This window comes from Spinacia oleracea, chromosome 2 (genome assembly GCF_020520425.1).
Source record: "Spinacia oleracea cultivar Varoflay chromosome 2, BTI_SOV_V1, whole genome shotgun sequence".
NCBI lineage: Eukaryota > Viridiplantae > Streptophyta > Magnoliopsida > Caryophyllales > Amaranthaceae > Spinacia > Spinacia oleracea.
In genome coordinates this window covers 6,291,879-6,308,878 of record NC_079488.1, presented here as the reverse complement: position 1 = coordinate 6,308,878, position 17,000 = coordinate 6,291,879, and the positions used below count along the sequence as shown (strand labels likewise).

General features: G+C 38.3%; 2 protein-coding genes and 1 non-coding gene across 4 annotated transcripts; 1 reads left to right on the top strand and 2 right to left on the bottom strand.

Moving 5' to 3' along the window:
• Positions 1-3,138: 3,138 nt before the first annotated feature.
• Positions 3,139-5,448, bottom strand: LOC130466759 (uncharacterized). The gene is made up of 2 exons (XM_056835360.1): positions 3,471-5,448; positions 3,139-3,381 (listed from the first exon to the last, which is right to left on the bottom strand). The coding sequence occupies exons 1-2, from the start codon at positions 4,330-4,332 to the stop codon at positions 3,365-3,367; spliced, it is 879 nt and encodes a 292-aa protein (XP_056691338.1). The 5' UTR covers positions 4,333-5,448; the 3' UTR covers positions 3,139-3,364.
• Positions 5,449-9,755: 4,307 nt separating this feature from the next.
• Positions 9,756-14,508, bottom strand: LOC110774990 (UBP1-associated proteins 1C). 2 transcript variants are annotated; one of them, XM_021979599.2, is made up of 6 exons: positions 14,319-14,508; positions 14,138-14,212; positions 12,927-13,048; positions 11,892-12,375; positions 10,170-10,283; positions 9,756-10,096 (listed from the first exon to the last, which is right to left on the bottom strand). In XM_021979599.2, the coding sequence occupies exons 1-6, from the start codon at positions 14,403-14,405 to the stop codon at positions 10,040-10,042; spliced, it is 939 nt and encodes a 312-aa protein (XP_021835291.1). In that variant the 5' UTR covers positions 14,406-14,508; the 3' UTR covers positions 9,756-10,039. The 2 variants fall into 2 exon arrangements, with proteins under 2 accessions (XP_021835291.1, XP_056692405.1); XM_056836427.1 differs by lacking the exons at positions 14,138-14,212; positions 14,319-14,508 and adding an exon at positions 13,702-14,081.
• A 90-nt stretch (positions 14,509-14,598) lies between these two features.
• On the top strand, positions 14,599-14,670 carry TRNAP-UGG (transfer RNA proline (anticodon UGG)). The gene has a single exon. It is a non-coding gene; the product is annotated as a tRNA-Pro (tRNA).
• The last annotated feature ends 2,330 nt before the right edge of the window (positions 14,671-17,000 follow it).

The following is a 17,000-nucleotide window of genomic DNA, read 5'->3' as shown; positions in this document are numbered from 1 at the left end:
TTAAGTACGTTCTAAATATTTAACGATTTTTGAACTTTATTATATTTATATATTTAATGTATATTTAATTTTATTTAAATATATTCTAAATATTTTAACGATTTGTGCAATCAAGAATAATTTTAGAATTTTACGTTGAAAAGAATTCGAATTACGAAAACACGTTCGATTGAAATTAGAAACCAATCCTAACCCTTTTGGATTCAAACAACCTAAATCCTAATTGTAGCCCAATTGGGTGAAGCCCAAATGATAAAGCCCATAACTCTTTACTCCCTCTTTCAATTGCAAGTAAAAACAAAAAAACAAAAAACAAAAAAAAATAAAACCCTCTTCTCTCCTACTCCATTCACGTGAAATCAAACACCAAAACCCTTCCCTCCTTCACGTAACTCTCTCCTCCCCTTTGCTGCTGCCGCTGCCAAGCCGCCGCCACCAGCGACCTACACTCTCGCCGACACCCACCGTGGTCTGTCACCACAGTTTGCGACGTCGGTAGCTCCTCCCCCTCGTCTTTACTTTCTTTCTTTTTTCTTTTTTCTTCTTCTTCCCTCACTCGGTTGTTTCTGTTTTCAGCAACCACCGTGAACCACCTTGCTTCAGCCACCGACGCTGCAGCCTCGCCGTCAGCCTAACCCCGACCACCGCGTACGGTAGTCCTCTCGCCTTTCAATTTCGTTTCCTGGTCCTTTTTCGTTCTCCTATTTCAGTTCTCACCTGTTTATGTCGTTGCGACAGCCAATCACCACCGTCGGTGCGCCGCTGAGCTCCACCCCGACGCCGTTCCGCAGCTGCCGTGCCTCCCTGCCGCCGGCCAGCGCCCTTTCCCTCCTCCTTTTGGTTGTTTCTTAAACCCTAAGTTATTTAAATCTCTTAATTAAGTTTATTGATTTGAAATTATGTTTCTTGAAATTAAATTATTAATCTTTATAGTTAAATTATAATTTTCAGATTTGGTGTTGATGTTATTAATTAATTATTTTCAGTTTTGGTTGATTAATATATAAGTTAGGGTTTTAATTAGTTTAGTGATTTAATTCAGGATTATTGAATGTAAATTATAAGTTATTATGATTAAATTATATTTTCAGATTATATATTATGTTTAAATAATAAATTTAATTTTCAGATTATGTAATCGAATTGAAATAAGGAATTTAATTATTAAAGCATGGATTTTTAAGGTTTTAATATTCTAAAATCATAATAGAATGACTATATATTATTAAAGCTATTATTTTTCTGATCTTAAGAACGTTGATTATGTTTTGTGGACGTTTGAAATTATTTTATATTGCTGGAAATTTTAAAAGGAATGTTTTATTGGAGTTTAGAACGTTCTGGGATCATTAGTTTAATAGTTATTATGCTTGGAGGTTATTTAGTTAAGTTTCGATATTTGGGATGGTTCAAAATATGTTTGGGATGTATTTAGAATACTTTAGTATTGCTGTAAATTGTTGGATATTAATTGGGGAATTTTATTGGTTGTTTTTAGGCGGAGAATTCTTTGTAGGCGATTTTTGAATTCGTTAAAGTGGCCTATCGGTTTGTTTACACAAGGTACGTACATGCCTGTGTGCTTGGAATGTGTGTGATTTGTTGAAACCATATTGAAATGATTTATGAACTTCGTTATGTTGAAACGATTGAGGAACTTGGTTATGTTGAAATTGTTGATGAACTAGGTTATGTTGAAAGTGCATGTTTAATATTGTTGGATGGACATGTTAAGCATATATATTTCGTTATGAGAATTATAGCATGTTGGTATGGATGATTGATGCGAACATGTTGGTTGGGAACATTAGATTATTATATATATTGATTCAGATCGATTGTTCATTGTTCCCTTTTAGCTTTTCACTACTTTATAAGGGCCGAGGACCTTGTTTAGTAAGTTGAAACCTTATACCCATATAGAGGGGTTGTATCAGTATTAAAGGAAAGGTTGAATTAATTGGAATAAGTCTTGTGTGGCATCTCTGTGATCACTTGTTTAATTCAAAGATAAAAGAAGTTGTGTTTACTTGTTGAATATAATATTTATGTTTGACGAGTCATAACCAAGTATTAAAAGTTAAGTCATGTAAAGTGAAACTGAGTAGCAATAGCTTTAGACTGTGCACGTCTAAAGTGACGGACAATCAGGAGTTGGGGTCATGGGTCGCCTATGGCTTTTTCTGGGGCCGGATTGATCACCGGTTCTATTTTTATTTAAAAGTCCCTCGATATCGCAGGTCATTGGGGTTTACGGAGTCGCGCCCGTACCTCGTCTTCCTTAGTGAAGAAGAAGAAGTTTCTAGTAGACAACTCAGTCCATTGACTATTTCAATTTAAATAATGTTAATGATACAAAAGTCTAGTTCAGTCAAACATAGTCTTCAAGTCAATATATCTTGATTATCCTTGCTTATGTTTTATTTAGTACCATGTTAGGATTGTTCGTTTAATAGAATCATGTTAGGATTATTATTGATTTAGTATGTAGTACTCAGCTTTGCTGATTACGTGCTTTTGCTTGTGCATGTTGATCATGGCTATGCCTTATTGATCCTGTGATGACCCAATCTTGGTGAGCAGTCTCTAAGGATCAATAAGCATTGTCCATCTGCAGGTTTGAAGATGATGCATCATTGGGGATCGGGATTAGAGAGCTAGTAGTTAGATTTGCTTTATTAAGTGATTTGGTTTGTTAACTTAAATTTGAAATTTGTCGTACTATTCGTATTTCTTTATTTCAGTTAAATGGGTTTTGGACTAAATCTGTAATCGATTATTTATAAACCTAAAGTTAGTTTTATGTTTTCCGCTGCAAAATTCTGAATAAGCCGTTACGTTTTCACACGGGCGATAATGCCTTGATAATTCTCTACGTTTTATATTAAAAGATTATTTTAGAAAAGAGAGAATTGTCGGGGTGTTACAATAATCCTCTAAGTCAAATGGTTCTAGAATTCCTTCTTTTTGAAGTCTTTCCAAGCGTTTCAAGTTAATATGGCCTAATCGACAATGCCACGGATAGGTGAGATCTGAATCATCCTTTTTGGCCTTTTTGGTATTTATGTTATAAACTTGTTTGTCGTGATCTAATAAATAAATTCCATTGACTAATCTAGCAGATCCATAAAACATCTCTTTAAAATAAAACGAACAACTATTGTCTATTATTAAAAAGGAAAATCCCTTAGCATCTAAGCAAGAAACAGAAATGATGTTTTTAGTAAGACTTGGAACATGGAAACACTCTTCCAGTTCCAAAACTAGCCCATAGGGCAACGATAAATAATAAGTTCCTACAGCTAATGCAGCAATCCGTGCTCCATTTCCCACTCGTAGGTCGACTTCACCCTTGCTTAACTTTCTACTTCTTCTTAGTCCCTGTGAATTGGAACATAAGTGTGAGCCACAACTTGTATCTAATACCCAAGAAGTTGAATTAACAAGTGTACAGTCTATAACGAAAATACCTGAAAATGGAACGACTGTTCCGTTCTTCTGATCTTCCTTTAGCTTTGGACACTCTCTTTTGTAATGGCCTATTCCATCACAATAAAGACAGCTTGATGTGGACTTGTCCTGCTTTGATTTAGCATTGCCCTTGGACTTTCTACTTTTCTTGAACGGTCTCCCTTTAGCTTTGAGTAAATCTTTGGCTTCACAGTCCAGTATTATCTCAGCCTTTCTGACAAGGTGAACAAATTCTGCAACTGTTTCTTCTCTTGGTTCACTTAGGTATAGTTGCTTGAAGCGACCAAACCCACTGTGCAGTGAATTGAGCAAAATAGAGATTGTCATCCTTTCGCTTATTGGTGTTCCTAGCAAACTTAGGCGATCGAAATATGAAAGCATAAGATCCACATGGAACCTTAGTGGGACGCCTACCCTTTGTTTAGTGCGAATGAGCTGAACATGTGTTTCTTGGACCTCCATCCTATAACACCTGTTGGGAGAACTAACCTTTAGACCAGACATTGATTCAATCAACTCATGGACGTTCAGGTCCTTGTCCTCCGTGCTTCCACGACAGATATCCCTCAGATTCTTGATGAGCGTAAAAGGTTCATAAGCTACAAACCTTCTAGCCCATTCATCAGGGACATTGCTCAGCATGAGACTCATAACCTTTTTGAGATCCGCATCCCAGGCGGAAAATCTTTCAGGGGTCATGTCTCTGGCATAGTAGCTTGGCATGGGATGTAACAGTACATACTCAAGTCCATTGAGTCTGACTATTTCAACTAGCTTAGCTTCCCATTCAAGAAAGTTTGTTAGGTTCAGCTTGACCATAAGCTCAGAACCCATGATGATGTTTTGATTGTTATTTGCCATAGTTAAAACTACAATTGAAAAAGAATAAACAAATAAATAACCATTCACAGTTTTTCTTAATAAACTTAAATTCTAACATACATGCATAATTCAATGTTCATTAAGCATTTTATTCAAGTTATGTGTTCCGGCAGTTGTGAATAAAATGATTCCAAGATCCTAAAAACCATTGAAGAATTAAGCACATTATGTATTTAGACTTAATTCTAAAATCTTTTAGGTAAGCAAAAGCCTTTTGCTAATAGTCTAGAAACTACTCTTGGTTGATAGGCACGTCTAAGAACTTATTAGGTAAACCTATCGATTTTGCCACGACATAAAAGGACTCCTTACTTATATCGTTGAGTTTCACCAAAACTAACATGTACTCACAATTATTTGTGTACCTTACCCCATTAGTATCGATAAGTAACACCTCGCTATGGCGGAAAACTATTACTAAGATCGATGAAAAAGGATATCCAAGTAAGTGTTATTTTGGCATGGCACCTTTTAACTCAATTTTTAAGTTTGAAACTTAAGGCTCTTACTATGTTGGTTAGATTTTAAGTGAACTAAAATCCTTAATCATGCAACATAATCAAGCTTTGATCTCATGCATATTTAAGACATATTTAAAAGCAATAAATAACTTAAAACATGCATAAGATAAATGTGATCTAGTATGGCCCGACTTCATCTTGAAGCTTCAACTTCAAAGTCCGTCTTGAAAATCTCCGTGGGAGGCGCCATTTTCTTCAAATAGGATAAGCTATAATTAAACTAATTACAACTATTTGATGGTACGCTGACCATATTTGAATTGAAAAACAATTTTGGTACTTTAGACCAATTACATTCAAATTAATGGTACGCATACCATATTTTCTATCCTATTTGGGTCATACTAGTCACTTCATAACCTGCAAAACAGTACATATACAATATATACCATTCACCCATTCATTATCATGAATGGCCCACATAGCTGGTTAGTAAAACACGTTATGCATCACATAAATATTTGCAGCAATTAAGTAAGGGCATCAATAATCTACCAATTATTCAGTCCTTATTAATTCTAATCAAGTTGTTTAACCTTAAAGGATTTGTAGACCTAATCAAGAGTTTATGACTAAAAATGCTCCCACTTAAACCAATAAATTCATATGCTTTACTAATTTTAAACATAAAAATGTATTTCTAGTCTAACCGGAAACATACAAATTTAATTAAAATTTAAAGCTCATATAAATTTATAATTGAATCCACTTATTTAATTTATTTTCAGTCGAACTTAAATTAATTCAAGGTTTTTAATTTTAGTAAAATAATTAGAATAAATTAAAATTTATAATAATTATAATATTCAAAATTAAGATCCAAGAAAACAATTTAAATTATTAATTTTAAAATTAATTAAAATTATATGAACTGAAAATCTCGAATTAAAATTTAAAACTCGACAATCGTAACATGACGAGCACTTGGGCTTGCGCCCAAGCCCCGTCGTGTGCACGACCTATCGCTGGCCCATGGCTCATTGCAGCAGCAGCCACGCGCAAACGCAGCAAGCCAAGCCACGCTTGCGCGCAGCTTGCTTGCCCGCATGCATCGCAGCAGCTACGATGGGAGCGCTCGCTCGCTCGCGCGCAAGCAAGCCCTCGAGGCCACGCGTGTTGGTGCGCGGAGTAGCGATCGCTGGGCGACCAGCTCTCGCCCTCACGCGCGCGCGCGCCTCTCCTCGTGCCATGCCTTCGCCCATCGCCACAGCACACACGCACAGGCTCCATTGCTTCGTGCGCGCGCCATGCGCTAGGTTGCTCGTTGCATTCGTACCGCACGGGCGACGAGTTCCCTTGCTCGGCGTCGCGTGCCCGCACTATACAACACCCCTTAAGGGTAACACGTAGCTTCCATTGCTTTGTGCGTGCAACATTAATGAGCGTTTTCATACAAATTTAAATTTTTAATTCAAAATTAATGACAAATTAATAAAACGTATTAATTTCATAATTTTAGGGCGAAAAATCGAAAATTTATTAATCAATTAATTTCCGATTAACATTGATTCAAATCTAGGTCATAAAAATTAAAAATTTAACATAAATTAACAATTTTTATGGTGGATTTTAATCATGGATACCTAATTAAATTATTAATTAATCATGAAAATCAAATCAATTCTAAATTATTCGAATTTCAACAAATTAATCATAATTACAAATTAGGTTGTATAATTAACAAGTCTAGGCATTCATAATTGTTAAACATATACAGTAGGTCAATCAAAAACTCAAGATTTATCAACAAAGAATCGCAAATACCTTGGCTGGGCCTGGTCGAGGCTTGGCGTGTGTTGGTGATGCGTGTGGCTTGATGGGCGATGGTCTGGCTTCGTGCTGGGCCTTCGTCTAGCGACCCTCGTCCGATGCTAATCCGTACGATACGCTTCCGATTAAATTTCCGATTTCGGAAATCATTTCGGATACGAACAATATTTAATATTTCCGATTCCGGAATTATTTTCCGATTCCGATAATATTTCGGATTCTGACAATATGTCCGTTTCCGGCAATATTTCCGATTCCGGCAGTATTTCCATTTCCATTTCCATTAATATTTTCCGATACGTACCATGTTTCCGTTTCCGGCAACATTTACGACTTGGATAATATTTATATTTCCGATACGATCCATATTTCCGTTTCCGGTAATATCATCGTTTCCGGAGTATTCATTTCTTGCTTGTGACGATCTCAGCTCTCATTGAAACCAAGATCCGTCGATTCCGAATATCCATAGATGGAGTATTTAATGTCATTAAATACTTGATCCGTTTACGTACTGTTTGTGTGACCCTACGGGTTCAGTCAAGAGTAAGTTGTGGATTAATATAATTAATTCCACTTGAACTGAAGCGGCCTCTAGCTAGGCATTCAGCTCACTTGACCTCACTGAATTATTAACTTGTTAATTAATACTGAACCGCATTTATTAGACTGCATACTTGGACCAAGGGCACTATTTCCTTCAATACAAACTTATATCAGTTTGGTTTATCGATGTGCTGGTGGTTCTCTTTTGCATTGATGGTGGGGAGGTGAGATCAGTCCATAAGTAGAACAACTACAGCTAAATTCACTTTTAATCTCCCGAAACAATTCTCAATTATCCTATACTTTTGCAGTTGATCAGAGGCATCTCAACCATATGTAATAAATTATTGTCATGTTTAATTATAATAGCTTTTAGAGCCATGAGTTCATCAATTTTACTGGCTCCTAGTTTTTTTACTATTATTTTATGTTGAATGTTTGTGCAAAAAAGGTTACGGAGGCTATTACCTAGTAACAATGTATTAGTACTGTAGTGATTTTTTTTTTGTAAAATAAATGTACTATTTGCAGCGCGCATTGTTAAGTGAATGTTGTGAATAGTGTCAGAAATGTGGCTTTGAAATCTCTTTTTGTAACGCCTGCGTACTGCAAAACGCTGTTAAAAAATAGACTTTTTGCAGCTCGTGAGGGACACTGTGCGCTGCAAATTTGGTTTTTTGCAGTGTTTCTGTTCGCTGCAAATAAAAGTTCATTATTTGCAGCCATCATAATTGCAGCGCTCAAAAACGCTGCAAAAAGCCCTTTTATGCGCGCTGCAAATGACATTTTTTCTACTAGTGTATATATATATATATATATATATATATATATATATATATATATATATATATATATATATATATATATATATATATATATATATATGGTCCCTCTCCAATGAGAAGATTGTTAAAATGAGAAGAATGAGAAGGAATCTTAACCGTATAAATGAATTGATCTAACGACTACCATCTCGTGTGTACGAGAGACGATTATTCAAAATAAAAAACAAAACCCACTCCATTCAACCGGTCAACCACAATCTTGGCTTTCTCTCTCCTCCAACTGTCACTTATTGCACAAACAAAGCAGACAAATTCCATCCAAAACTGCATCGAGAAAAGGAGTAATGAAAAAGTAGCATAAAAACAACCCAAATAAAATTAAAATCCATGACCTCTTGTTCTTTCACCTTCTCTGCTTTCTCCTTATTTCAATTCCATGGCAATAATGGACTAAAGTTAGCTGCTAATTTTTTTCCATGTGATTTGTTGATTAAACAAGAGTCTGTGAATTGTGATTGATGAAATTGGGGTGATGGGGAATCAAGATAGGGTCTAGGAGGAGAGTGAAAAGTAAAATGTCATTTTTAATTAATTGGTGGGAATTGTCCCTATTAAATCGAGAGTTTCACCGTTGATGGAGCTGCAAATTTTCATCTAAGTTCCTTAATATGTGGTATGGAAAGACTGAGAGCAGAGAGAGTACAGAATCAGAATCTGATTCTGAAAAATAGCTTATTTTGTGTAATGAGCAAAACAAATTATTCATTTGCTCATTCATTTGTTCAAATGAGCAGAATAATTTGCTCATTTTGTTCAAATGAGCAAAATAATTTGCTCATTATTAAATGCGCAAATTATCACGTAAACGCGACTCACAATCTACCTCGATCTTTCTCTCTCCTCCATCCTTCACTTCCCATGGATAATTTATCTTCTCCATCTTGCACTTCCCATGGGTAATTTATCTTCTCCATCTTTCACTCCAAATGAACATAAATAGAAGTTTCTATTTTGGCTTTGGCGGAATTAATGTGGTGGTTGCGGTGGTTCGATGGGTGGTTAGGAGGAGAGGAGAGAGAAAAATAAATATGCAAGCTTTTAATATCCATGGAAGCTTTAATTTCATGGATGAGGAAGCTAAAGACGGGGAGAGAGATAGAAAACAAATAACAGGTCATATCACGTGGAGGTTTACAAAAAAAAGTTAGGTTTAAAATTTAGTTTCCAAATTATTCGTACAGTAGACTTTGTACCAAACCACAGAATAATTTTGCTCCGTCGGATTTATTAGATCGGGTGATCAAAATTCTTTCTCATTCTTCTCATTATAAAGAGTCTTCTCATTTGAGTGTGTGTATATATATATATATACGGAGCTTTTACTACTAAGTTATTATATGTTTCATGTTATCATTGCAAAAAAAAATAAAAAATAATAATTGTATGTTATTAATGTTGTAACCCGAGGCATCGCCCGGGCCCAAAAGCTGTTTTTTATCATTAAAAATAGATAACGTTTACGTATATAAGGGTAGGGTAATTTTTAAACATTTTGAGTTAATTTTTACTAATTACAATGAGAACAGGGGATTCGAACCTGAAACCTATTGTACACAAATCAGACTTAAAAACTAGACCAATATCTCATTAGTTCAATTTAATGTGCTCCCTCCAATCTTAAATATTAGTCTTATTTTGATTTTTTCACCTGTTTCAACTCAATTTACAAACGTAAATATTTCCAAATACGTATGTTAAATAAAATTTGATAATGCAAAACTAACGAATAAACAAAATCTCACATGAATATGTTTTAAAATACATATTAGAAAGAAATTATAAAATTCTCTTCGATTGTGAAAAATATCAAGATTCCAAAACAGGCCTAGTATTCGAGAACGGAGAGAGTACTTACAAAATTGCTTAGGAATGTTTTTCCTCGAATTTTCAGAAGATGAAAAAAATGCTTTCATCTCATCAACGCAAGCAAGGTAGCTGTATGAATTACTACTACTGAATCCTCTATACTGCGTATATATTGCTGGCAATGATTTACATCAACTGTTAAACCACCAACCTTACATACTTGCCATCAACTATAAATTTCGAGCTCGAATTAACCTGCACGATAACAAACCGTTAGATTGTCGACAACAAACCGTTAGATTGTTGTTGAACGATCTTATGATCTTACCTTGTCTTCAAGAGTAGCTCTAAATTCGCTATCGTCTACTGCAATGCCGGACTCGTGGAGACTTTTCAACACCAGTTTCGGTAATTTCTTCATCTTCAATGCTCCGTCTGGAGCCTGTTGCAAAAGAAAATATAGGTCACACATCGTGACACCAGTACAACCGCAAAAGGTACTTTAAAACAACAAACTGACGAAATAATTTCTCCTATCCGGACTAAAGATGGTTGTGGGCTGGGCTGGGCCGGTCACAGGAAAAGCACGGCCCGACCTGAGCAGGAAGTCGTGAGCCGGACCATATTTTTTATTTTTTTGGGAAAGTATGACAAAGCACGGCACGACGAAACATGCTAAATTTAGTAAAATTATGCTTAGACAGTAGACACGGTGGGCCGACCCGGGCCGACTCAAGGGGCTCGTTGACCTGGGCCTTATTTTGATTTTTTCAACCAGTCCCGCCCGCCCATGTAGAGTGGGTTTGGCGTGGAGCCTGTTCTCACCGCGTAGGAAAAGATAGTTCACACATCGTGACACCAGTACGGCCACAAAAGGTACTTTAAAACAACAAACAAACAGATGAAATAATTTCTCCTATCCAGACAACAGCAGGATCAACATCATGATCCAAAAACAAGTATCCTCTATTTGGACAGTGATTGATTCATAAAAGAATGGATGGAGACAAAATTCAAAAGTTACTGTATTTTTGCTTTTTCTCAAGGCATCCTAAAGTAGGGACTCGAGAGTAATTTCACAGAGATACCTTAAGACTAAAGAAAAATTGACATAAACAGTCCCAACTACGGGTATTCCGCCATTTTCGGTTTAACCGGTTAACTTATTTTTTATAAAAAAATCTTAAACCAGTTTTAGCCACGTAACCCAACCCCTCTTACTCTCCTCCCGCCTTCTTCCCCTGCCACCCCGAAACCCTCGCCCCCTCCTCTGTACCATCAACATCATCATTATCTTCACAAGAAAAGCCTTTAGTTTCCAGCAATGGTGGTTGTCCCAAAACCCCCCTGCCACGCCCTTTCCCTCCCTTACCACCCCGAAACCCCATCCCCTACCCACATCAAAACCCGCACCACCCACCTCTCCAGTCACCAATGGCGGAACCCTAGCAATGGCGAAACCCATACCAGCATAGTCATTGACCTTCCCAAGACAGCTCAGTGCATTGCGAGGTCCTCAACAACGGAGGAACTCTAACAGAGAGAGAGTACGGCAGGGAAATGAGGGAATTGGCTTTGAAGATGGAGAGGACAGCGAGAACGACAACGGCGAGGTGAGGGGAGGATGAGGGAGGTGGGGAGAGGGAGGATCGCGGAGGTTTTACCATTTCATAGTGATTGCTAACAATGTCGAAAAGGAACAAAAGTTTCACAATTCCTGTGCGCCTCATCCAAGTTATCACCTCAAAAGCTCAAGGTAGGTTCTCAAGTAAGCAATAAGCTAGCAACAGTGAGACCTTAGTTCCTAATCTACACGGGTGAGGGCTTTTTCGTTTCTTTACAAAAAACAGTAAGTCTTTCTAAAATTTGACTTCTCTCTATCCTTCCCTTCCCATCGTTTCCTATCCTATCCTATCCTATCCCTCAGTGGCTGCATTCAGAGATTACAGACTATGAAAAACAGTTTGAAATTACTTTGTTGCAACAATTGACCATACACAAAACGCAAAAGTATTTATTAAGTCAAAGAGAAAGCTGTACTGATACTCACAGATTTAAGCACTGATGAAATCAGCTTCTTCCACTTTATTTTCTGTTCAGAACCTTCTTTCTCCGTACCAGTTTTACCTCCCTTCTCTGCTTCATTTTTGGCTTTCTTCTTCTCTGTACCTTTCACCTCCAATTCTTTTCTCGCTTTCTTTGACTTCTTGGGTGTTTCCTCTGCTTCTGTTTGAGTAACAGTACCATTACTTACTCCATTGGCACATTTCTCGGTGTTATTAGACGCGTCATTTTTTCTCTTTTTCACAGTAACATTCCCATTCATAGGACTCTCTTTGTTATCCTCAGTACTTTTGTCATTTGGAACTTCATTCTTGGGAGTGTTTTCTGTAGAGTCTTTATTGGTTACAGCCCCTTCCTGTGGTGGATTAGGCTGTTGGTTTGCAGCAAAGGCTCGGGCCTTTCCTCGGTGCTTCTTCCCATCAGCATGCAAAAGCAAAGCCTGCTGACTAGTGGCTCTGGTGTTGCAGAGACTACATATGAAAAAGAAAATGTTAATCACAAACGGTACCTAAAGAAAAAGAAAAAATCATACGACAATTAGAAGATCAGAAAAAATGTTGGATGAACATAAACAAATGATTAATGACAGTTTCAAACACACAATTTCAGAGTCATTATCAATTTAAACCGATCTTCAAGAAATTCTAGTACTGAAAGGATATATCAGAAATGAAATGGAGGGTCATTTGACTCATTTCCATGCCACTAAAAAGAAAACCAACAAACAGAAGAATAAGTCAGCTCGACATAGCATATGAACAACTTTAGTACGTAAGTTCACTCAATCAAGCTTAAATACATTGAGGTCACATCTTCCTGGACAAGACAATAAGAGATATTAACAAACTCGCAAAGACCTTGCAACATTTCCTTCAGTGCAAAGACAGCAAGATCAACATTATGTGGCAAAACCATCAAGGTGAAGTGGAGATTCTACCGCAGCTTATAGGTGCCTTTAAATAATTATTAATTAATAATGATGTTCATCCACATGCATAAAAAAACCAATTAATAAAAGCACCTGCAAAACCATGGAGGTCTGGTAGATAATCCGACATTTATATCAACATCTGGCTTCGACTTCTCCTTGTTGGGCTTTGCAGGTGTTCCATTTGCTGCTTGACCCTTTGGACCGTACTTTTCCTGAAAAGCACAGAATACTGAAATCAATATTCATCCAGAACTATGGCATGAAACTTGTGCAAGTACGTCATTGAAATCCATAACTAGGACTCAAAACAACTTCAAAATGTTCACACTAAATGATCATTGACATCTCATTTACCAAGATTATTTTTTTCATTTGAAACACCAAAAGTCAATAAAAATAAGTTGACAAGACAACAACCAAATAAACTATAAATGAGGGTACTTTAATCTACATCTCCATGTTTGATCTCAATGGAGTTCAAAACAGAGCATTCAGTTGCAACTTGCAAGAGAGAAACAATTTCAGAAACTTTTCACCATGATCCTATCCCATTGCATCGCAAGTTCGCAACACAACTCTATAAATATGACAGATAAGTAACTGTAACTCGTACGAAAACAAAGCTGTATGGGAGCACGAAGTACACAAAATGTTTAATTCAAAAAATGGTTTAAATTGTAGGCCTTAAATAAAAATTGACCTTACAACTCACCCCCTCTCCAGCTCCACACCACCCGGAATCTCCAAGAGTCCAAGACAAAAAAAAAAGTTGGAACACAAACAGTACATAAAGTAACCAATAAATTTTTTGTTTGCATAATTCATGGAGTGTAAGAACCTGGGAATCAAGTGTAAAGTCACTTACCACTCTCACACTAACCATTTCTTTGCGCCAGACAAAATGTGAGAGAACTTCAAATCAATTCAGAAGCAATTCGTTTTTCCGTTTCCGCTTTCACAATCATTCCAACATCAGAACAACAAACTATAAATCTCCTAATTGAAAGAAGAAGGGAAAAAAAACATACATTTACTAAGGTGAATTGATAATAGCCAGTACCATCAATTACATATGCAGGGTGATTGCAACAGAGTTAGAACATTTAGAGCCCATTTCAGGAAATTATAAGCAACACCAATGAGGCCAAAATTAGAACACAGAAGAATCACCCCAAATTTGAATTTTCAGCAAATTATTCACCCCCAACAAATAAATAACAACAAATAAATTAATAAGCAACACCCACAAAAAAAAGAGTAATAGCAAAGAAAAGCAAAAAAAATCTAGAAAGAGATCATACAGCTTCAGTGATGCATTGAGTGTGACCTTGAGCACTTTGCCTATCGAACATCTGCCCACAATCTATGCATGATAGCTGTTCCCAAATTTCATAAACAAATAGCAAAAACATAACATCATATTAGAAATTAGGGGGGAAATTAGAGGGAAAATTTACAAAAATTAGGGAGAGATTAATGTACCTTGTATGCAGAGCAGCGCTGGAAGTGATTGGAGAGTTTAGGCTTTTTGAGTTCTTCCCCACAAGCTTCGCATTGAAACCAAACCATCTTGCTTTTTTCAATGGAGTTTACAAGAAATTGGGGGCAAAATGGCGGATTGATTTCTCGCAAGTTCCAATTTTTAGGGTTTTGGGTTTTATGAGAAGTTTTCAGCCATTTTTGTTTGTGCAGTTAATAGAACTGCGTGCTTGAAATTTTAAGTTATATTAAATATAATATTTATACGAAGTAGTAACATCAAGGGCGTTTGGTCTAGTGGTATGATTCTTGCTTTGGGTGCAAGAGGTCCCGAGTTCGATTCTCGGAACGCCCCTTTTAAAATGATCTTTTTAGCAAATTCCTGACACGAACTTCTGGCAACCTTTTAGCAAAATGAATTGATTCCTTTCCTTGGGATCTGAGCCCTATTTATAGTGCTAGGATTTTTTGGGGAGATATTCCCTTGCCCCATCTATGGGGGGTGTGCTCCGTTGGATGAAGGCCACGTGTCCTTCTCTCAAAGAGGCCTTTTAGCAAAATGGGCCGGAGCTGGTGGGCTTTTTTAACTAAAGATTGTTCCTTGGATTTCTCTGAATACCCAGGTCCAGGCCTACTTCTTGGGCTTGGGCCATGGATTCGCTTGCCTAGTTATCTTGACTTCCTTGCGCTTTAAGGTGCAACTATTAAGCCCACATCATTTGCCCCTCATGAGCGGTGAAAACAGACGTTAGTTTTCATTGCTCTTGGATTGTTCAATGGGATGACGACACGTGGCAGGGGTAATCATTTCTTACCCCTCTATAAATAAGTGGTCATTTTGAGTGATTTTCCCCCTCATTTCTAGTGATCATTTGAGAGCCATAGGAGAAGGCGATTTCCGACGTCTAACATCCACCGAAATCCACTGTAGCGCCGCCACAATCTTCAAAGCCCTGTTCTTGCAGTTCTTCATCAAGTTTCTTCAAAAATTCTCTTTGATCTATCAGGTAATGCTTTCTTTGGAAAAATTTGTTTGTTGATTTTGATCCTTCCCAATTCTCTTTTCTTAATGATGCGAGGGCTTCGTCAAACTAAGGGCGTCAACCTGCCCTTTTGACGTCTTCTCTTTTCAAGTAATGCCCCTCGTCTTGAGCCAAGTCTCATGGCGCGAATAGAAGATGAAGAGCAATTCGAAGGGGAATCTTCTTCTCCCGTGGAGGAGGACGTCCCCTCAAACGAGCGCGCCGATGTCGCGCCGGCGGGTACGTCAGGTGGAGAGGAAGGTCACCTTCACCCCAGCGAGATCTTCCCACTTCAGCTGTGGCTGACTTTCCTCACCGTCCAGGGTAGGGATTATGGGAAGTCTCTGAATCTAGGTTATGAGTATAAGTTTCGCATGCCGGCTGGTATGGACTGCACCAGCTTTGGACTAGTGGAAGGGGAATTTGTCGTATACAGCTCCTTTCTGAAGCTCGGCATGAGATTCCCTCCTCACCCCTTTGTGGTGGAATTGCTGGACGGCTTCAACATTGGTCTGAACCAAATGTCCCCCAATTCTTGGGCTGGTGTGTTCGGTTATATCGCCCGTTATGAGCTCGAAAGTATTACTCCCTCCTTCCCAGCGTTCCTGAGGATCGCCTCCATGTCCCAAGTTTCCAAAGCTGACGCGGGTTGGCTAATTCTTACGTACAAGGGAGCTTATCGGACGGTGATGGGCAAGGTGTCCAAGTGGCATCACTGGAGAAAGAAGTGGGTGGTTATCAAAACCACCAATTTGGAGATGTGCGAGCGGATGAGACGTTGGACTCTTAAGCCCAATTTTGTTGGAAAGGGCGGCTCTTTCCCTCCGGTCTCCGCCGCCCTCTGGAAACGGGTCTCGTCTTTGTTCAAGGCCAAGCTGCTCATAGTTAAGGACAAGACGACCTACATACCCGAGGGGTGGTTGCCTCATTTGGATCAACTGGCCGATCCCGTTTTCCTCTCGGCTGTGGGCTTGTGTCCGTATATGCCGAGAGATAATGTATCTATACTTTAAATCTTTCACTGTTTTATCAAAACTTTACTCTACTAATGTCTTTATTTGATTTTCAGACGAGGCCATGGATAAGCTGGACGATGCTTCCAAAGGCCGAGTGGATATGCCGTCCTGGCTGGCAAAGGTACTTGACGCCAGCACCTTTGAGGCTTGGCAGCGTCAGAAGGCGACCGAGCAAGCCGTCCCAGAGCAGATGGCTCCCCCTCCTGCTGCTGAGGAGAAGGTATTGTTCAAGCCTTCCTATGTAATTTTCATTGATGTTTGCAACTTATATGTTTTTGTTTCTTCAGAGTTCGAGGAAGGCGGTCACGGACACGGCACCCTCTTCCAAGCGCAGGGTTGGCGGCACCGGGAAACCCGTCTTCAAGTCAACGACTTCGAAGGCATCTAAGGTGTTTGTTGTCCCTAAGACTGCAGCCGCTTCTCCTAGCTCTCGGAAAGCTGGAGCGACGGTCGATCCTCTTGCGGGAATTGCTGAAGCCGTCCGCCGGAATATTCCTCTGAAGGCGGCGGAAAGAGCTAGAAATTCTGGGGGTAATTTTTACTCCAACATCGTAACCACCTGCCGTTCCTCGTCTAGCCGTTCTATAGTCTCTCCCAGGGATTCTAAGGCCGTTGTTTTTCCCATAGAAATACCCGACCCTCAGAAA